This window comes from Lipophrys pholis (assembly GCF_963383615.2).
Source record: "Lipophrys pholis genome assembly, chromosome: 7".
NCBI classification, from domain to species: domain Eukaryota; kingdom Metazoa; phylum Chordata; class Actinopteri; order Blenniiformes; family Blenniidae; genus Lipophrys; species Lipophrys pholis.
The window spans coordinates 18056142-18079108 of NC_137638.1; the positions used below are offsets into that span (position 1 = coordinate 18056142).

Genomic DNA, 22967 nt, shown 5'->3' on the forward strand with positions numbered 1-22967 from the left:
ATCTGCTACTCTCACCAAAACCACTGATAACAGGTTAGTTTAGAAGTTAGTCTGTCAGCAGATGTGTATTGGATGCATGTTGATAAATTCAAAAGACTTTCACAAGTGATTGAATAAACATGTGTCGATTAATTTGGGATTGTAAAATCATATTTGTTGGATAGCTTAGGTGCCAAAGGATTATGTCAGCAGAGGCTTTCATAAGTGAAAGGTGTTGATGAGTAGCTAATGGAGGTGTGTGTGTGTGGGCGTGACACTGTTTTACCCTTCAAAATAAAAGTTCGACAGGCAGTCTCTCATCCAGTTGTGTCAAACCTATTTTAGTTCAGGTGCCACATACAGCCCAATTTCATCTTGAGGGGTCAGACCGATAAAATAGTGCTATAATCACCTTTGGTGCAGAGTATACATGATTACTACTGGAAATTACCACAATCTCAACATAGGCCAATGTTACTGAAACCTTCTAGTGCAAAATACTTTGAAATGTCCAAAAAACACTTCCAATACCTGTTGCATTATGCATGTTTTTACAAACTCTGACGTGGTTTTGACACCAAAGCAAGTTTGCATTTTCGCAAGGAGGTATCTAGCTTTCATTGCATCACATATATCTCAGCCCGGGTCTCAGTATTGTGTTTTGTGCTCCGCCTAAGATTTTTTTAATACATTTTTTATTTTTTATTTTTTTACAATTTGCTTGACGTCTCTTGTGGACCTTATTTTTGTAAGCCCTGCTCTAGTCTATCTGACCACACAGTATGACTGAGGATGAAATACAACTTTATTTTAAAACATTTATAATATAACATTTATATGTTATATTTATAACATTTAAGTGACTATGTACTTGAGTCCCCCAACTGATTTCAGATAGGTAGAAATCCTGAGAGTAGCGGGTGTATTTATTTTTTTATTTTTTTATTTTTTTATTTATTTATTTAAAGTATCACAACTACTAACTAGTATATTTCATTAATTTTTCTGGCTTTGGTAAGCAGTAAGCTCGTGTATGCTTTTCAAAAGCATTTTCCAATGTTCCCATATTTCTTCTCTATCTATTTTTTAACATTGAGATGGCAGATTCTAATGACAAAAAAAGTTAATTTATTAAAACTCAGAAATAGCGGGATGACCGTGGTTTTATCTTGGAAAACACGCACTTCACACATGTCCGCGTGCTTGACGCCGCTTGGTGTTTCACCCAGAGAAAGGAAAAGGACGTTTGTAGTGAAGTCACATTACTCAAGGCTGAGCCGGCCACCTGCGAGCTGGGAGCAGAGGTGGGATTTGCATGGGCATTCTGGTCTTTTCTTACGGTTCCATTATTTCATAATAATGACTTTCTAAAAATCAGTGTGATGAAGTAACGAGACCTCCGTTGGGTTCATTTTCTTTCAGTTTGGAACATCACATGGACTTTCATCTGGGTGCATTCAGAACAATACGTTTTACTGTAATGTGTACATGGATTATTCGTTTTCCATTCTGAGATAGCGTGCATTTCAATATCATTATTGGGTAACGATGGATGAAAGCCCAAAGAACGCGTTGGATGAGAGAGATGCTGATGTGAAACCTTCGGAGCTGACAGCCATGGTCGAGATCACCGCAGAACCAGAGCTTCAGAGACCCACATGGAGCCGGCGGCTGGAGTTCATCCTGGCATCTGTGGGTTACGCAGTGGGACTGGGCAATGTGTGGAGGTTTCCCTACCTGTGCTACCGCAGCGGAGGAGGTAAGACTGTCTGGTGTGCAGAAACATCCCCATGCAGACCTGAAGCCACCACTCATTGTAGCACAAGAAGCACAACTTCAGTCTTATATTTATTTGCATGAGTTGATAGTTTTTGGAATGAGATACTGTCCTTCAAGGATTACTACGAGCTACACGTCATCTATATCATTCAATTTATTACCATGCATCTGCTACTAACTTATTTTTATTCTTTATATCTTCAGCACATTGTTAGAATTAGTGTTTATCACAGTAAATTTGTTAATTTCTGATTTAGTTACCATTTTCAGCAAACATCCATTTGTTCTGTAATCCACACTCATATTGACATATTTGCTTATTTTAGAATTGTTTGATTTTTAACTGCTGGAGCACAGACAGAATATACTACATGAAGAAATGAACCGGTGTACTTTATAGTTTTGCAGAAAGGAAACAAAGAGGCACTGTTTAGCCCAGCCATTGTCAAACTGTAGGAGGGCAAGCTCCCTTTACATAGCTCAGACCACATTACACCTCCCTCCTGCTCCAAGTCCGAGCAGCTGTTGAGGTCCATAAACCATAAGCAATAAAAAAAATATTTTGTTTAGTCAAAGGAGTTTGTCTAAAACATTGGAAGCTGATTGTGCAGAATAGAGCCAATTACAAACCCATAGCTTTACAAAAGGTAGAAAGTAGATGTACTTCTCATTATAATTTATGAGTCGCTTTTGTATATCTTTTAGCATCGTTGCACGATATAGAGCGATTTCTCAGTCACTTTTAGGTACATTGTGACAACATATTGCATAATAAAGATGCAGCAGCTACCACATCACAGACATCAGACATTTTTGCTCCGTAGCCATTGTCATTCTTGTGTTTCAGGTGCCTTTCTGGTCCCGTACTTCACCATGCTGCTCCTGTGTGGCATCCCTCTGCTCTTCATGGAATTTGCTATTGGCCAGTATACTCGTTTAGGGCCTGTGCATGCATTTGCTAAAATATGTCCCCTGTTTAAAGGTGAGTGACCCACTAGATTAAACACTCCTGTAATGCAATACATGCAGATTTGTTGGATATTAATTCATTTTCACAGCCAAATATATGCCTCATCTAAGTGTTCTTACAAAGTTCAGCTCAGGCTGCAAACAAAGTGTACGTATGCAGGCTTTAGTGTTGTGCTCATGTTAAAATCAATAGCAAACACTTTTTTTTTCTGCGTTAAACTTCCAAACATATGCATAATATAGTCAAAATTAGTGGGTACGTCTACCCTTGCTTTCATAAAGCCACTTAAAGTCAGTCTACTGCTGATAAGTGTGTTCCTTGTGTGGGATAACTTTTACTTTCTGTCTTTAATCTTTTGAATGTACTCAGCAGGAATGTGGGAATAGAGGTCACATAAACGGACATTTCTAAAGAAACTGAAAGTTTCTTCTTTATGTAATAATTTACCGTCAGACCCACAGACTTCTGGTCAACAATATGATCATTTATAACAACAAGGAACATTAAGAACAGGAGAAGCGTGAAGTAGAGCTATTAATGTTTACAAAGGCTATAAAAGACTGTTTCACACATGTTCAAAGAGATAAACACTGAAAATGTTAACAAATAATTACCATACATTACTAACTAACTAAAGATCACGTCACATTTGAAATCCTCTGTGATGTTATATTGCTGTAGATTGTGTCTTGTTAACTGGGTCATGTTAGAACTTCATGTCCAAACTGAGCTATATATTACCTGCTGCATTTAACTGTGTCAAGTAATCTTTAACTGACCATTGTGGCATTTGCCTTTTTTGCGTCATGGTTTGAATAGAATATTTACAAAGTCACATTTCAAATTGGAAAATTCTACTTTGTTTTCCCATGACTACATGTATTGCTAAATGTCTTCAATGCTCATGAGGGAAATAAGTGAGAGTCATCAATGTTTCTAAGTGCTGCTAGATCTGAATGAATTCTGCCTTTTTTATTTGACAAATGAAACGCATGTTCTCATGTTGATGGATGAGAACTTGTTCAGTAAATTTTAGAACCACAGCATTAATCAATATCTTTCGAGCTGTGTATGTAATCACTTATAGTTTCTGGGACTGATTGCAGTGTCAGTGTGCTTGAAAGAAATGATCAAATCGCTAAAACAATGAACTGAATCCTCTAAAGATTCTGTATTGGACTGTAGATGTGGTGGTTGAGTCTGCATCAGTTCATTTAACACTAAAACTACAGCATATAGTGTGAAGGCTGCTTGTTCAGAGCAACACACAAAGTGACTTGTATCTCAAAATGAACTGAAATCTGCAGACTCAGATACATTGACCGTCATTTAACACGTCTCTATCAAAATCAAACAAGGGCTCAGCCATCAACAATCCACACATGTGGGAATGAAATGAAAACTGCTGTTTATTCTTGTTCTAACTCAAAATCTTTCTCCGTAGTTTTCTTATCTCCTTAAAGACAGAGATTATCTACCCGGTCAAAACATATGGGTCCCTCACTTGATTTATCGCTCATTTCTTCCTGGTTAATGCTTTGTGCTGAGCGGGGGGCCGAATTCAGGTAGTTTTCTTTCTGTATGTTGTTCTGAATGATTTCCTCTGTGCAAGTCAGATGCAATGTGACTGTGATTTACCTGTGATGATTCCTTAAGATGCCCACAAATATATTTAATCAACAAACATGCTCATGTTTCATTTTCTGCTTTCCGCTCAACATTTCAATGTAGAATTCCTATTAGTGATTATTTGTGATCTTGTTAATCAGCCCATTTACTGAACAGGTGAAGCAAACAGAAGTTATAGTAGAAACCTTGATTTGGTGTCGTCAATCTTTGTCTTGTTTTTGAATCTGGCAGACTAATTTATTTTGACAGTTTGACATGACAAATACAAACGCCACTTGTGATGAGCCTGATTTACGAGACTGGAGGTGAACTATGTGAGTTACATGTATAGAGAGAAATGTGGCCAATAAAGGACATTGTGCAGTATACCCAGTGATTGCAGCTCATCCTGGAGGTCAGGAGGGCTTTCCTTTGGCTCTGTCACATTGTTGACACGGGACTGGTTTTCAGCTTCAGATCATTCCTTCATTTCATCTGGATTGTGACCTGGATCCAGTGAGGCATAGCATTTCTGCTTTACCACAAGGAGCTGCTGATTTTTCAAAGCAAAGTAGTCATAAACTAAAAAAAACAAAATAGCACCGGAGCCTTTATTTAAATCTGAGATAGAATCATAGATAGAAGAGATCACAGATCATTCCAAACTTCAACAACAGCGATAATCCCACACTCTTTGATTACAGGCTTCATCAGGTTAGTTGAGACGTTTGCTTCCACTACAGTCTTTGCTCCTAAAAAATGTCTTGAATGCAAATAAAGAGCAAAATTATTTGATTTACTCTCAGGACTGTCAACATTTGATTTATCAGCCGGAAGCCTTCATAGACTAGCAGCTATTGTAAGGATCAGGTTGAGCTCCAACTCTTTAGTAAGTGTCAAAATATTCTGTTAAGTTACTGGTGATGGCAAAACCAACTATAGTTGTAGCTGAGGAGGAACTGAACTATGTGAAAAATGGAGTTGAGGAATATCCCGTGGAGAAAAACAATGGCACCGCCAGGCTAAAACTGACTTGCATCCTTAAGGGGATGTTTCCTCGGGGGTGAAGCGTTATGTTGAACATGAAAATAATTTTAACTTTGTAAAAACACAAAACATAATAATTTTAGATTATCCTAAAAAAAAATACGGAAGATTTAACTGAAATGTAATACACCATTTGCGATTAGCTTTATTCATGTGAATTTCACTCTCAAAATACAGTGGAGAAATATTGATATTTAGGCCAGGGGAGGTGTAATCCTCCCATCTCTCTCATAGCAAGTCACACCTTGGTATAATAAAAGTCGATAGAAAACTGAGCTGTCAATGAGAATGGAAAGATGAATAGAAAATTCTGAGAGTTTTTCATGAGAAACCACAAAAATTGTGACAATGGAACTGTTACTGTCACAGTGGAGGGAAACAAAGAACGGTGCAATATCTAACACAAGATGAAGCAAATACAAAAATAGTTGGAAATGACAATACTTGTAAAAGCAAATGTATTTTAAAGATGTTAAGCTACTGCCTTAAGTTAATTTGTTATGCATATTAACCTGCAGCTAATGTTCTAAAATCTGTGTTTCTCCAATATAGTTTATGTAAGACAAATATTGATGGTGAAACAATTTTTAAAAGAATTTGGATCAATAATACTTTAATTTACTTGCACCGTTCACTTGTAGATGTCAAGTTCTTGAGAGAGAAAAGAAGAAAAAGAAACAGATCGTACTCGCTGATGATCCAACCTGAGACTTGACACGCAGCAAATAGCCAAAGGTGTTAAAAGACTAAATAATTGACATGTTGGAGGACTTTGATCTCACATTCCTTTTTTTTCTTGCCCCTTGTTCTGTTCAGCAGCTGAAGCGTACAATATTATATGATCTAAAGCCTTTTAGTATCGCAACAGTTTTTGATCTGGCAACAGGAAGAGATCGGGAGTCACCTCCTGTTGCTCTCTTTATTAACAACCGGCAACATCATGACTGGGAACGCTCAGAAAGAGAAGGGAAGAGAGAAGTAGAGACAGCGGGAGGGGAGGGGGGGGACAACAACAACACATCTCATTCGTGTGTGCGTGTGTGTGTGCGTGCGTGCGTGTGTGTGTGTGTGTGTGTGCGTGTGTGTGTGTGTGTGTGTGTGTTAGATTTATCATCTTTTGCTCCCACTGAACATAGGATCTCGGTTTATACTATTTAATCTTTGAGATGCTCACCTCACCTCTTACTGTAATACAGGGACCAAATAATTGTCCCTCAGTAATGTATTGCGTATTAAAATGAATATGTGAGGTGAAGTGTGCAGCATCCTTCTAACGCGACTCCTACAGATTTGTGCCTGACTTTACCCTCTCCATCCCCTCGTGTCACTTTGCAGGTGTGGGCCTGGCCACAGTCGTCATATCGTTCATGTTCTCTACGTACTACAATGTGCTACTCAGCTGGGCTCTCTTCTATTTCTTCAACTCATTCGGAGCATCTCACCCCTGGATGTCCTGCAACAACACATGGAATGTCTTAGAAAACTGTTCTACCGGGTTTTCCGGCAACGCCACTCACCTGCAGTCGGCGAGCCAGCAGTTCTATGAGTGAGAGACCTCAACACTTTCCCATTGCCAGATTCTATTTATTTGGTTGTGGTCATTTTAGCTGTTCTATTCAACAGCACAACTAGCCCTGTTGAAATACTTAGACTGTTAGGTAAGGTTGGGTTTTATTATATAATGGTAGTTAAGCTTGGATAATGGTTGGTTAGCTTAGGAGAAGTTAAATTTACTGTAGTTGTACTCATAGATAAATTGACTTTACAGTTAGTCCCACAACACAGGACTGAACCCCAAGTTCAGACACTGATTCCTAAGTTACTCCCAATAATGTGCACGTAAAAAGTACTTTTAGATTACTGAAGAGGCAAAATGTGCAATATAAGAGAAGTCCATAGTCTAAGTGACAATGGTGCCCAAGGCTAACATGACAAGAAAAGGATGGCGCACAGTTAAGATACTATGAGATCTGCAATAAAAACAAACAAACAAACAAATATATATATATATATATATATATATAAAACAATTGATAGAAACATTGGTACATTTTAACACAGCAAAGATGCAGGGGGAAAAAGAACTGTTTAAGATAAAGTCTAAAGCAAAAAAAATACAATGTTTTCCAATGTTTTGATTCTGTCACTTATAGAAATAAGTTAATAAAACACCTAAGTGTGATCATTACTTTCTTTTGCCTTCTCTATTTCGAGTGTTTGTTTTTTGATAAATAACATGTTTATCTTAATCATACTTTTTAGATTTCATATTATAAACATGCAATTTGCTGTCAAAATTCTAGCAGTTTTGGCCAAACATGGACATCCTCCTTTATTAAGTGTCTCTATTCTGTGTTTACAGTGACAGGCTGCTGGAGAAGACCAACGGCATTGAAGAAGCTGGAGGCCTTCGCTGGGAGCTCTTTGGTTGTCTTGTTGTTGCCTGGGTCGTTGTGTATTTCTCCATATTTAAAGGAGTCAAATCTTCTGGCAAGGTCTAAACAACAGCTGTTCTTCAGCCGATGTGTGCATGTGTGATGATTAATTCTGGCTTAGTGTTACTAATTCTATGAGGGTGTTTGCAGGAACACTGACAGACAAAAGTTGTTTTTTTTTTCAATACTTTTCAGCCTTTAAGCAAGAACATTCCTCAAAATAAATTTGACATCTTCATTGTCTGTGTTATGCCATACATGCATATGTATTACAAGCCAAGACCCAAACCATCGTCAAAAGTATTCTGTGTGTAGTTTAATGGTTCAACTTTTGCATCCTCACCAACACAACAGCATCTCATGTTTGTGCTCCACAGGTTGTTTATTTCACCGCTATATTTCCGTACTTCATCCTAATCAGCCTGCTCATTAACAACGTGCAACTTCCTGGGGCCAGGGACGGTATCCTGTACTTTGTGACGCCTCGCTGGAGCAAACTGTTTGAAGTGAAGGTAAGAGTCTAACCATTGTAACGCTATATCTGTTAATCAGTAGAGATATCAGCAGGCTCTTTGTTCTGGAGCGTTGTGCCTGACTCGGAGGTCAGACTCGTATCCTTTGTCTGCTAAAGGTCCAGCCTACAGCACTAACTACACATCAAGACATTAGAAATACATTTGTTAGTCAAGTTGGTCAGTTATTTCTACAATCAGTGTATGAATTCAAAAGTATCATAGTTTTCTATCTGTCTGTCTATCTGTCTATCTCTAGCTATGATTTCAATTGTGGTTTCTGGTTAAGAAACAGGTAAAGGTAAAAGATTTGATCATAGGGAATATTCAGTTATTTTTAGATACTTTATTTTGGGATGTTATTACCTCTAATCTAAAATTATAAAGAATACAAAAAAAGAAGGCTTGACATATCTCAGCTTAATAATTCAAAATTCTTTGGAATTCTTACTGTTTTATGAATTAAGTTGTAAAAAATATTATGTTTTGTATTGTTTTAAAATAATTTGAGATGTGCCAGTAAGTGTGTGGCAAATTCAATGTCATTTCTAGTCTTTTTAATTCTCGGATCACTTCCAGTAAGTTGCTTTTAAGTCTTTTAACAGTGTGTAAATCATGCAGGTTTTTTTTTTTCATTATTCTTTTCATGCATTTGTGCTGCCCAGGGGGGATTTCATGATGGAGCCAAATGATCCAAAAGGGATGAATGCAGGAATCTGTCCTGTTAGAAAATTTAAGAAATCCCAAATACAAAATGTATTGGTGTTCATGTCTTTCTAAATTCTCATTTGTTTACAAAAACACGCGGCCACTTCAACAGACATTGCAAACATATTTGTTGGGACTCTTTAGTATCTTTAGTATATCTTCAATATCTAAACAACTGGGTGTCATTGTCCTTTATGTTGTATGTCCCTCACAGGTTTGGGTTAATGCAGCTGCCCAGGTGTTTAACTCACTTGGAATAGCGTTTGGTTCCATGATTTCGATGGCAAGTTACAACAAGTTCAACAACAACATTCTCAGGTAAGGATGAAATATTCCAGAGTTGATTGCTTTTTTTCTTTCCACTGAACGTGTCCTGCAGTAAAAATTTATGTATGTTGGTGTCTAAATTTGTTATGTATTGATATAATATGGTCCCCCGGCTAGCTCAGTTGGTAGAGCATGAGACTCACAATCTCAGGGGTAGTGGGTTCGTGTCCCACGCCGGGAGTCACCTTCCTGTGGGCTCACCACCTGCATGAAGGTTCTTAATCGGTGCATTGTGATCTGGGTGATGGTGCTCAGACTGACACCCCCGCGACCCAGAAATGGATAAGCGGAAGAGGATGAATGAATGAATGATATAATATGGAGACAGAGGAGACATTTTGGAGCAATATTAAATCTATTATTGAGAATAGGATGATTTCTGGGAGTATTCTGATGCTGTCTTTCTCAGCAACAAGAATAAAATAAAAAAGCAGCTATGTTGATGGCCACAGATCTTGGATGTTTAAAGTTGACTCAGCTAGATGGAATTTGTCCTCCTTCTTTTGCAGGGACGCATTAATAGTGTCACTGACCAACTCCTTCACCAGTATTCTGGCTGGCTTTGTGATTTTCTCGGCTATTGGTTACATAGCTCACATTCATAACCTTCCAGTGGACAACATAGCCACGGATGGTAAGTATTAAGTTTGGAAACACAGTCAGACTCGGGGCTCATCAATGTGTTGTTTCACAGAGTAAATAACAGGTTTGGTGTTTTATGTCAAATCATGTAAAACGGTGAAAATAAAAATTCAGAACATACAGAGCAGAATCTTTTCACTGTTTTTGAAGTATTTTCTATTTTAGAACGCTGAGGTCAAAACTCAGATTGAGGAGGAACGACGGGTGTTTCATCTTTGCCATTAAACATTGTACCAGCTTTTCACTCTCTGTCTATTGAGTGGGCATCAGGCCATTCCCAAACATTTCACGGTAATAGGTTTGCTGCACCGGACTGTTGTGGTGAGGAGGGAGCATGTGAATGTGCATATATGGCTTCTGTAAAGCTAATTCTTTTAACAGAACATGCACATTCTCTAAATAGATTATTTACCAGTTTTTAGTATCCTCTTCTACACATTGCACCATCCATATTTTATTTACCAAAGCTTTGTGATCACATGGTAGCTCAGGTTACTCGTTAACATCTCGTATCTTTGGCTGAGAAGTCGTGTTTCTCAGCTGAAACATATCCAAGCCATGCTACACATTCAAAGGACCAAGTAACTTAACCTTTCTTCACTTTATTGTCTCAAACAATACAGAGTTAAACCACAGACTATGCTTGTGTATGTTGTCATGCTGTGTTAGTCGTAACTCTTTTGCTGTGTCATGCTTTAGGCCCAGGTTTGGTGTTTGTTATCTACCCTGAAGTCCTCTCCACCATGCCAGCCTTTCAGCTCTGGACACCTTTGTTCTTCTTCATGCTGCTGTGTCTAGGTCTGGACAGTCAGGTAAACTAATGCTCCTTTCACAAGAGGTGCTTCGAGAACAATGACAACATCTGCAAAGACACGGAATAGAATAAAGAGAACAGAATAAAAAGGAATAGAATAGGTTTTTATTTGGATTGTTACAATAAGGTACTTTTTAGTGGTTATCAGCCGGCAGTACGAAATAAACATGAAATACATAATTGTTTGATAAATGCCATATAACGGGTTTACGGGAGCTTGAACCACATTGTGCTCCGTCAATCTCTCTAAATCTCAGGCCCCTCATGCTTTGTATGTTCCAAGTAGTATTTTCTGGTTGACTGTCTGATATCCTAATGTGCTCTCACATTAATATATCTTAGGGTCAGTAGGAAATAAAAAGCTGGTCCTACCCGACTATGAGCTAAGTACACTCTGGCCAGGTCACCAGTCCATCACAGTGCAGACACTCACACACATTAACAAGTAGGTATTATGTCACCAATTAACCTCAAACATGTTTTCGGACACTTCTGGACACTGGAGAACTAGGATGAAATACACACACAGGAACAACTATAAAAATCCTGTTTCAAACTTGCCGTTAAAAGTTTCAAAATCAAGAAGAAAAGCATTTCTTTAGGTCGTAACGGAAACATGCTGAAAAAAGTACCAAGTTACAAGTGAGTGTTTTGTTGTGCAGTTTGCCACTGTTGAGGTTGGCGTGACGTTCATTAAGGATGAGTTCGGACCCAAACTTCTGCGTTTCCTAAAGAGAGAAGAGCTTCTCACCTTGGTTGTGTGCGCTTTAGGCTTTTTACTGGGGATTCCTCACATAACTCAGGTCTGTCACATACTTTAACCTCAGGAACAAATACCTCAGAAGCTTTACAGCCTGCATTAGATGACTAAAACCTTCTGTCTGTTTTCAACTGTTCCTGTTTTCTTCTTCTCCAGGGAGGCATCTATGTGTTTCAGCTAATGGACCACTACACTGCGATGGTCTCCCTCATATTCTTGGCTCTCTTTGAAATTGTTGCTGTCTGTTTGATCTTTGGTAATAATTCACATACAATTCACACTATCACAATGTGCCAAGAAAGCCGAGAGGACCGAAAATGATGCAGACAAACCAAGCTGGCAGGATGGGTTATTTGAAGATGCATGCCATGTTCGCAGACAGGTTGGCAGCTATAGGAAAGAGGATTGTAGGCACGAGCCCTTAAGGGTGCTGTTATATCCCTTTATATATTTTATGTTCGTCCATCCATCAATCTTTTTTCTGTACTGTTTTTTTTCCAGGGTAACAGTACTGTTTAGCCTGTCTTAGTTAACAATGGCTGAAGGCAGAGTACACCATTTGTCAAAATAAAATACAGAAAACACAGAGAAACAGTCAGTCTCTCTCACTCACAACTAAGGACAATCTTGGATAAGCTCAGGTTAACTTTAAAGGAATGTTTTGGACTGTCGGAGGAAACCGGAGTAGCCTGGGAAAACAGGGAGAACATGCAAACTTCACACAGAAATGTAGAGCGCAGTAACCACTACACCACTGTGCAGCACTTCAACGCACTCAGTTGTCGTAAAGACGAGTATGCTTCTGAAGCTACTGTTACATCAGCATTTTTTGTTTTGGTGAATGCCCTATGGATTATTGTGCGTCTGAGGACTGTAACTCAATTCCCAGTTGCAACACAAACTTATTGTGTACCGTATCTTGTTTCACGTGAAAATATGTTCTTTAGACGATGTTGATTTACCGCAAAAAGAGTTGAAATCTGCACTTGCTTTCCCTGTCAGGTATCTCACGTATTTCCTCAATGGTAAAGAAGATGCTGGGAAAAGCTCCAAACATCTACTTCCATGCCTGCTGGCTGGTGCTCTGTCCTGTCTTAATGTTGGTGAGTCCTGCTTAAATTGTGGAGAAAAAAACTGATTAAAAAGAATTAAGACAGTGCTTAAGACAATCTGTTTTTCTTGTAGTGCATACTGATCTCCAGCATTGTTCAGTTCACTCCTGCTCATTATGGGAAGTACACATTTCCATTATGGGCTGAATGTGGTGGCTGGGTCATCTCGCTGTTCTCCATAGTGTGGATCCCACTTGGTGCTATTCATGAAATCTGTAACAACAAAGGATCACTTATTGAGGTGAGAACAAGTTTCAACATGCTGACATTAAGGTTAGAATGTTGAAACTCTTTTAGCAATGATTACATGATTGTTATGTGTAATTTATTACTTCAGTTGTGGTTGTGTCTGTGCTGGATCACACCAACATAGCAGTAAAAACAAGCTCTGACTGGAACCAATCTCACAAATATATATACAGTATATATATATAATTATTTTTTTCAGGAATTAAAAATGAGTCATTCCAACCTTAACAGTGGTTTTTAGGAAGATGCATTTTTCTTTAAATTTTCGAAAGAATTTAACTTGTCAAAACTGTAACTAAGACAGCTGCACAGTATATATAAATTGGTGTGGTTCAGGTTTGGTGAAAACATTTATTAAAGATTGTTAAATGTTGTAGCAGTTAATTTGTGTGTTTCTAAAGCCTGCCCTCTGTGATCCTCAGAGAATTAAGACTGCTATGACTCCGAAAATAGACCTGGATGCTTCTGAGGGTGACTTGTCAGAAAAACAAATCCTCAATGGCAAGACCAATGAAAAATGCGTCACATCCGTTACTTAACCAGAATTACTTGTCCAGAGGTTTGACCACCCATAACATCATGACCATTACATGTGAAGGGAATTGCACGGACTATCTGAAACATTTCTAATGGCACCTGTGTGCCAGCTTAAAGGGACCAATGAAATATTAGACAAGTAGTTGTAATGGTATGAGTGAATGTTGTGTCTATCAAAAACTTTTGCTTTTGTAGTTAGCTATATCTCAAGAGCCGGCTTTTATCCTAAACGCACTGTACATTTACTGAACTTTCTGTGATGCTAAAGCCTGTGTGGATCATGCAGTTACTTGTTCCAACAAAAGACTGACATTGAAATGGTCATTTCCCTTTTAGTTTTTAATGCAGTGAATTTCCCACTTGCAGTTCCCACAAAATGTTGTTATAGGATAAAGGATAGCTAAATCAAATGCACTACAGTGGCCCTGAAAAGGCTTTTTTAAATTTTCTATTTTTTAATGTGAAGGTCCTAATCAAATGGTTCATAGAAACACAGTTTGTTAGTTTTCTACTTGTGTTGCCATGAAATGTCACAATTGTTTATATTCCAATATTATGCAACCAATTGTACTAAAACACCATTTGTCACTGGATCCTGGGCCCAAAGAAATGCTTTGTTATGGATGATGTGGAATTTTGTTTGATAATGATATTTTTTTTCTTCTTGTTGTTTCAAGAGTCAAGAAAAACAACAACAAGAAGAAAACGATAATGATATAATAGATATTTTTAAATAACTGCCCAAAAATGTGATTTTCTTTCATGTACCACTAAAAGGGGCTTGTGTACCACTGATGGCATGTGTACCACAGTTTGAAAATCAATAATTGAGTATTGTTGAAAGATAGTTTTATGTGTGCGGCTGGGATAGGCTCCAGCACTCCCCTGAATTATCAGTGGCTATATTTATTGGAAGGATTAATTGTAACAGTGTTGAAGCGTAATTGTTACTGTCTTGGGAGAGTTCAGAGATTATGAGTGGAGCCTTTGATCTGCTGCTAAGAAGCTGAACTGGGCTAATGAGGACATATAATCTTTATGACGGTAACACTTATCTGGCAATCATGTAATGCTACATTTATCTGTGCTGCAGCCTTAAAAACATGTTGTTGATTGACTTTTTTAGAGTAAGATAAATGTCTTACTCTCAAAAAGACTGGCCTCTTTTTTTTTCCGAGTCTTAAGAGCCGGTGTGTGTCATCAGTACTTCAGCCTGAAATAAATCACATCTTTGTGTGATTTTTCAGTGTCGTGGCCTGCAGCACACCTTTGGACTTTTCAGTTCTTTAGGTTGTTCATCGCACACATCTGTCAGCTAAGAGTGGTGCCTTTTATCTGAAGGTATTATCCGTATAATCTGTTTATGATTTTAAACTGATGCAAAGATAGATTTCAGACGTCCCTTAACAATGCTTCATAATGCTTCATACATTTTACAATGTGATGCTTTTGTTTCCATTGTTTTACAAAAAGGAAAGAATAATATGAAGTTTAAATTTTTTTTTATAGATAATATCTTCTGCCTCATGTGCCTTCATGTTTTATTCATATATATGATATGCATTATAAATAACACTGTGGTGATATTGTTCAGAAACTCAATGTTGGGGTTACCTACGCATAGAAGATGTGTTGATTATGCTGTATGAAGGTTTCATTTCAACACAGTCACTTCACAGGTTATTTTCACTTGTTTTCCCGAGTTAATTTGTTTTAATCATTGACATCTTCTGCTGCAGTGTTTGCCTTATTAGCAATCAGACTGAAAATCAGTGCACAGCCTATATGTTTTAAATATTTTAAACTATATTCATAGTTTGAAAATATGTTCTCACAACTCAAGCTTATTTCCGTTTTGTTATTTGTTTTTGTAATTTTTTACAATTTAACATTGTTACCACAAAAACACCCCCACTCTTAAAAAAGAACAAATTGAATGCATAATTGAATTTAGGATGACTGTCTATTTAGTTTTTTTATACTGTGTATTTCTGCTATGGTGTTTTGTGGGATGTCTTGAAAATTTTATTTCAATAAAAAACGTAATTTTTAATCTGTCAGAACATTTTTTGAAATAATAGTAGGAACTAAGACAGGCCAAAGGGGTAGTGGTAAGCGATGGATGGATGGATTTCCAGTCGTCAACTTCATATCATGACTATAGTCTGTCTTTCTGTGTGTGAACTGTAATCCTCTGGAAACCCTTCCTGCAAACCTCCCTAATATTAACTTCAAGCTTCAGTCCTATACACAAAATCTGGATGATATGAAAGATTAAAAGATGAAGAAAAATGATCTGAGTTGATGCCTCACACAGTCACCAGGTGGCAGCATAGCTCCGAATAACAGGGAGAAAACAGCCAGGGAGGAGAGAGCCCTGTGAAATATCAGTATAATTCAGCTCCATCACTCTTTATACTTTGAGAGCAAACACCAGAACTTCTTTAACACTTGCTTTACTTTTGTGACCATAATGACGATCCAGTCCTGATGTATTGGTTTTTTATAATGCAATTACTAAAACTGTGATTTGCTATAAATCTTCAGGAAGGACATTTATGAAAAGAGCAATTTGTTTTGGTTTGAGCATCATTGTCACAGATGTCAGAGTAAAAAATGCACTATTTATTCAGTATGCTCGGCTGCTGTGACAATAATGATAAATGCTTCTGGCGATCAAACAGTAAGTCATTAATATGCAAGAAGTGGGAATATATGCACGTGTTAGTATGTATTTGGGTTAATGCTTCCCCTTAATGCTGCTTACCAGCACCATGGGTACAATTCAGTATATTTTCATAATTAATAAATTGCGGTTCTGATCAATGTCTTTGTGGTCAACTGAGCTGCAGACTCACTTCAACCAGAGAAGAACAAAGCTCAGTGCAGTACTCGGAGGTTTCTGAAGTTAATTAGGCCCTTGTCATATAGAGTGCTGCGGTAGTGCCCCTTAGCAGGACTGTACGTTAATCAATACTCCCTTCCTGCATCCCTCATGACAGAATGTATCATGCGCACTAAATTAGCGCCGGCAGCGCTGTTTGATCAATAGCCACAGACAGTGCAGCCCAGGGGGAAGTAAATTAATGGCTATGCATAGCAGAGGGGAAGTGTTGTGTGAGTTTGACTGGGCAATGGAGAGGGGAGATGGGTCACTGCCTAAATCATGTTGTGAGGTGTGAAGACATTTATCTGTGCCAGCCTGTGACTTAAACCAGCGACTGTTTCACATCTCATTCAATCTCTCTGGAGAGGAGATATCTCCTGCAGTGGTTCTCGGATAATCCACTGGTGCAGCTCATCATCACCACTTTGCTCAGTGCAGCGAAATGGCAACATTTTTACTCCCTTATATTAACCTTAAGATCAGACTTCTTTTACTCTGTGTCCTGTGATGCTGGAGTGTTAACCTGCCATCTTTGTTTTAGACTTTGAAAGCCAGTCTTGTTGAAGTTAATGAAAATTAGTAATTCCTTAGTCCTAGTTATTTTGTCTATAAATACTTAGTTTTACAAATAACTTGCTTTAGTCTTTTCAGTCAGACCTGTCTTAATAAAGTGCACATAACTGCTGCAGTCACACATTAGCTGAGCTGCTTGTACTTTCTGAGTCAGTCTGATGACTGATTCATTAAATTCAGTTGAAGCTACATGTGTGCCGCCTAGTTCTTTTGTGATTTGCATGAATCACATTGTCTCTCATTTTGCAGAGCCACATCTTGAAACAAATCTCTTCTCCGCTGCTTTTGTAGCCTTCATTACTGTCTTGCTCTGTGTGTATAGGTATACAGGCAGAAGTGTTGCATCTGGAAAGTGTGTTGTCGATGTAACCTATAAATAGATCCAATCAGTGTATAAAATCACCTTGAACTAACCTGCAGTGGTTTGTGTTTGCAGTGCAGAAGACAAGGGGTCTGCGAGTTAAGATAATGTAGTTTTGATCTGGGAAAGGTCCAAAGTTTGTCATGAAATATTCATTTTTTGTATATTTCATACACATATGATTTATGCAGCAAGTCTGAATAAGTGCATTTACTTGTTTAAGTTTTCTATTTCAACCTATTACGATGCTAATGAGTATATCTTGCCCACTATTCATATGCAGATAAGAGCTTTTGAGGCTTGAATGCGACAGTGCGCCCCTGCTGCACAGTTGCCTTTGTTTAATAAGGATATTTTGGAGCTTTCTTTCAGGCTGTTTGGGATGTGCATACATTAACAAGTCTGCCCCTAAAGAGAGCTCACCTCCTGCTGGTAATGAGGCCATAGCCCACAGCGTTGGTTGGCCTTTATCCAAAATGGAAAATGCAGTTGGGCACTCATGAAGAGTCAGTCTTCTTTTCAAAGGGCTGCGTACAAGGTGATTTCAGATTGCTTTGTCAACATTTGTTTTCTCTATGTACATGTCTCTGCAGAAAGTGACCACATTTTTCTTTAAAAAAACCCAAACAAACAAACAAAAACATAAACACTCACTTGGTAGCCAAATGTGTCTAATAGAAAAGTGAAAAGTGAATTTTTATTTCTATTTTTAGTCAACGTTATTCTTTCAACTGAGACTTAAGTCTGATTTATATTTACATTCATACACCACATTTTAATTCATTATATAATCTGTGGTTTGTCTGAGAGATGTGCTTGGATAGAAATAGATACTTCATTGAGGTATATTGAATTGAACCCTTTGGAGACAGCACAATTAAATGCGATAAAAAAGTAACTCGCTTCTGATGTGAGTAAGTCATACTTATGCTTGAGTGGTTTTAACAGCAGCACATTTACTTGCAATTGAGAACAATTTAAACAGTGAGTAGTTGTGCTGGAGTATCAATTGAACTCTTTCCAAATCCGTCAATTTCAAAGTGTAGCTGGTGATGTTTCTGAAATATGTATCTATTGCACGATGGAAGCTTGTGTTAAATGAACATATTCACACAATGTTTTACTTGCGGTTTTTCAATGGTGGGTTTTTATTAATGTTTTATCGTTGGTAAAAATGTGTTTTTTGTTTTAAACAAATACATAATTGGATATTCCTCTGAAAAACGTGAGCTGGAGACAAGGGTTGGAATCAAGTCGTGTCTGTACTGATCACACCGAATCTGCACAGAAGTGATAGCTTTCCAAATAATAACTTCAATACAGAGAAGATGTATCATGTTGTGCATCCTAGAAGGTGGCGTTATGAGCAGCAGTGCCTTTACGTGTTCAAAGGGATATTCCCTGCAAACAATTTCATTTCATTTGGGCTGAGGCTGGAGGGATGTCGTAGGTGTTGGCATGTAAATGAGGAAAGTATGCGTTTTATCTTACATAACATTTTCCAATGTATCAGAACAATGAAGACAGACATTTTTCTTTGTCTCTTTGGATGCAGGAATACATTTCTTTCACACTAACAAGGTCACACAGACTTTGTAATCTGCCAAGCCTGCTTTCATATACAGTAGTTGGCAGGGAATTGCATTTGGCCCAGAGGTTGATAAAGGTTCTGCTTCCCGGACTACATTCGCGTGTGTGTGTGTGTGTGTGTGTGTGTGTGTGTGTGTGTGTGTGTGTGTGTGTGTGTGTGTGTGTGTGTGTGTGTGTGTGTGTGTGTGTGTGTGTGTGTGTGTGTGTGTGTGTGTGTGTGTGTGTGTGTGTGTGTGTGTGTGCGTTTTCTATCTAAGTTGCCTCTTCCTGTTTTGAGTCTTCAGGTCATTTGAATTTCAATCACACGCTCCTTGTTTTTACAGTACTTTTTCAAAAAAAGGATGTAATTTCTACCTGTATCACTTTGACATGATAGAGTTTATGTTATCTCAATTATGAATACATTACATGAGATGAAAAGGATTTCAGCAGGTTGATATCAGCATTATATCTTTGTTTGATGAGATATTCCCCACAAGAATTTAATCTCTCACAAATATCTACCTTCTTTTTCTACTTCAGTCACTCAGATCAGAAGTTTTTGCAAATGAAATCATCTGTTGTTCCTCATAGACCATAAAGCCTGTTTAGGTGATGTGCAAATGTTTCTTCTGCTTGGGTCTGTAACAAGTTAGATCTGCTTTTTCCTGCAGCAGTAGTGAAAAGAGGAGCAGTAAAGGCCCAGCATTGATCCATAGGGAATGCCTCAAGAAAAAAAAGAAATCAATCCTGTAAAACCCCGGGATGAGGAAATTGTTATAAATTGATTTTGATGTATTTCAAGATGCCTAGGTGTGATAGAAGGATGGTATGAAGTATCTATGGTGTGTTGATACGGCAGATTCACTTTTCTTTTTTTGTCAAGCTTGAAGTTTATAGTGAACAAGATATATTCAATCTGCACATGCATGTGCTTCCATAACTTTGGTCTATGACTCTGTCTTCCTGAGTCAATTACAGACTCTGCTCCCAACTTAAAACTGTGTAATCCCATTGAAATGTCCAGTACAGCTCTGACATGTGGGGTGTCAAACACCTTTAAGTTCAGGGGCCACATACAGCCAATTTCATCTGAGTGGGCCAGACCTGTAAAAATGTGCCTTTTTTTGTGGTAAGGAGTATGAGTATGTTTAAAAAAGGTCTTTTGGTATCTATCTTTCAAGGCATCATCCCCGATGACTCAGCTTGGGTCTCACTGTTGTGCTGTGTCCTCTACTTTTAAGAAAAGTAAACTTATTAATAATTTCTTTGCAATTCCTACAATTGGCTTGGTTGTTTCCTGGGCCGGATTAGAGCCAGTTTTGGCCTTGTGTTTGACACCCCTGAAGTAAACTGTTAACATTATAGACTTTGTATACTGTAACACTCTTTCTACTGAGTGGCACAAAGTTTGACTGCCCACCATTCTGTTCAGGAAAATTCATATTTATCTGAGCAACAATTCACACAATGACAAACCTCAGAAAAACTGAAATGAACATTTGTAAGTGTATCAATGTAGTTGTCAGTAACGCAGTTGAGTGCAGTGTGGGTTTTGTCAAGTAAGAAAGAGGCTCAGAATAACTTCTATAAAGGGAGTCCAGGTTTGACTGAATCTGTGTTTGCTTGCTACGGCTATATCTTAGCTTCTTCAGTGGAATCACAGAAAGCACTTCTTTAACCCATAGTTTCAATGAGCGGGGGTCTTGCTGACTTCCAATACAAAATAATTTGTCTCTATTCCATCAACGTTAAAAAAGTGATGGCATTTAACTGTGAAGTTTTATATTGTTCTTCCAGGTGCGGTGTTACTAAAATGGTGATTACCGGGTCAGGGGATACAGTGACAACACGTATGTGGAATATGGCCTTAAATATTTGTGACCAAAAGCAGCTCAGAGACTTACATGACGAAAACAAGCGGCCCAATGTACCTGGCTTCAGGCAGAGTTTATAGAGGAGCCCTGGGCACACTGCACACATGTGTTGCCATTCCTGATACTCTGCTGAGCCCATGTGCAAAGAAAGCAGTCAAGTTGACCAGCAGAACGAGATCAACACAAAAGTGATTTTAAGTTGAACCGATCCTAATCAGCTACATTAAGATGCAGAGAGGAAGCGGATAAGAACAGGATAATCCATATCCCTAACAGGCTTTTGCAGTATTGAAGTTGAGTGTGCCATGAGACCGGTCAGGATCTGTGCAGGAGTCTGAGAGAGAATATGAAATGGAGCCTAAGCAAGAGATGATCTGCATCATTTTAACACTGGTGTTTGTTCAAAATAACCTCTGACAGATAAATCCACTTTCTCTCCTTTTCAAGGTCATCTCAACTTATTTTTGGTGACAGTGGAGGAAAAAGACAGAAGCAAAGCGGGATGTCACTGAGACAAATTGCATCGTGAAGTGGGTCAGCTCTCATAGGTAAGATCAGAATGGATGGTGGTGACAAACGTGAGCTGCCATTTGACAGCTGTTGGTAAAACCTCAAATATTCTGACATTCTATGTGAATATGACACACACACACACACACACACACACACACACACACACACACACACACACACACACACACACACACACACACACACACACACACACAATATGACAAAAATAAATATCCCAAAAACAAAATTGCCCACATTCACCTGTCATCTATCCATCCATCTTTATCCAACTTTGTGTGGCAGGGTGCCGGAGCTGAGGGCAGGATATACCCTTGACAAATTGCAAGTCCATAACAGGTCAAACACACAGAGACAGTCACACACACACCTAATCACTAATTAAACTTAACAGTGTGTTTGAGACTGGAGGGAAACCAGAAAATGTGGAGAAAGCCCTCGCACACACTTGGAGAACATACAGGCTCCACATAGAACCCCCCTCTAGCTCAACCCACACTTAACCTGTGACATTCTCGCTTTGAGGGAAAGGTCCCATTTACCAGAAAATGCAGGAAGAAATTAAAAGATAATTACACACCTGAGATCATTGCGTGTATGTGCATGTGTATGCGACCATGTGCTTGGGCAGGTCTGTTGTGGGTGACTGTGATTCTTTCAAGGTGTATAATTATCAGTACAGGGCCGCTGTTCTCAGCCCAGCTAACCAATCTGACACCTGGTAGTTTCCTGAAGACACACAAAACCCCAATTACCAGAATGAGTTTTTGTTACACAGCATTGAAAAACAAACAAACGCTCCAATGAGCAATAGAAGAATACCCTCCTGTGTAAAGTAGGTTAATGCAGTGCAGGGCAACGTTGTGAAAAAATCTATAAATCCGTTTTGCATCTAAAAGCATCACTGTAATCAGTTAAAAAAAAAAAATAGAGAGAGAATTTACAGGTTTTATTATATTTATGAGATAAGGATGTTTATGCAGTAGTGTATCTGACTTACTTCTGCACATATGATGGTACTTTCAAATGTTGTGAAATACGTATTAAAAGTGTTTTAAGTATTTTAGTCTTTTTTATTTTACTTTTGTTGTATTCAAAGTAAGGATTATGTATTTATTTGCATTCCTAGTATCTTGAAAAATTATTTAATACAGGACCATCAAAACATATAGAATGCAATCACCAAATGTGTTGAGTGGATGTAGAAATAGTTGCCACAACAACCTTTTTCCAACCCTTCAATTTCCTATCTGCAAGACTTCTGAAAAAAGACCAGGTAAAAAGACAATGGCCTGCCTTTCCCCTTTCACTCACTACCACACACACAACTACCCTTTGTCCTCATTGTCAGCCATGTACACTGTAGTCATCAATAATACAAGACAAGAGTCAGTGCAGACATAAGAAAAGAGGTGGAGCTCTCAGACAGTTTTCCAGATACGAAGGGCCGTAACGAAGCCACTTGAAAGCATATAGTCATTTTCTAGATGTCTGCAGTTCTGCCTTATTTTGTTTATGCTGTGGTGTTCAAACAGAGAGAACAATGACTGTACTGTGCTAGTTACTGAACGCAGCTAATATGGTACAACTGTGGGGTTTTTTTAACATCTACATAACATCGGCTTGAATGTGAAATTAGTCCCTGGAGTGAAGCGCTGATTGCGGTTACTTAATGCCACCAAATCATTGA

At 38.3% G+C, this 22967-nt stretch overlaps 1 protein-coding gene across 1 annotated transcript; it reads left to right on the top strand.

Annotated features, from left to right (window-relative positions):
* Positions 1 to 1527: 1527 nt before the first annotated feature.
* On the top strand, positions 1528 to 13481 carry LOC308111602 (sodium- and chloride-dependent GABA transporter ine; the record flags this gene model as incomplete). Its single annotated transcript, XM_080466564.1, has 13 exons — positions 1528 to 1738; positions 2606 to 2740; positions 6719 to 6929; positions 7746 to 7878; positions 8196 to 8330; positions 9253 to 9356; positions 9875 to 9999; positions 10707 to 10819; positions 11484 to 11624; positions 11738 to 11837; positions 12584 to 12684; positions 12767 to 12934; positions 13365 to 13481. The coding sequence occupies 13 exons, from the start codon at positions 1528 to 1530 to the stop codon at positions 13479 to 13481; spliced, it is 1794 nt and encodes a 597-aa protein (XP_080322690.1).
* Positions 13482 to 22967: the final 9486 nt, after the last annotated feature.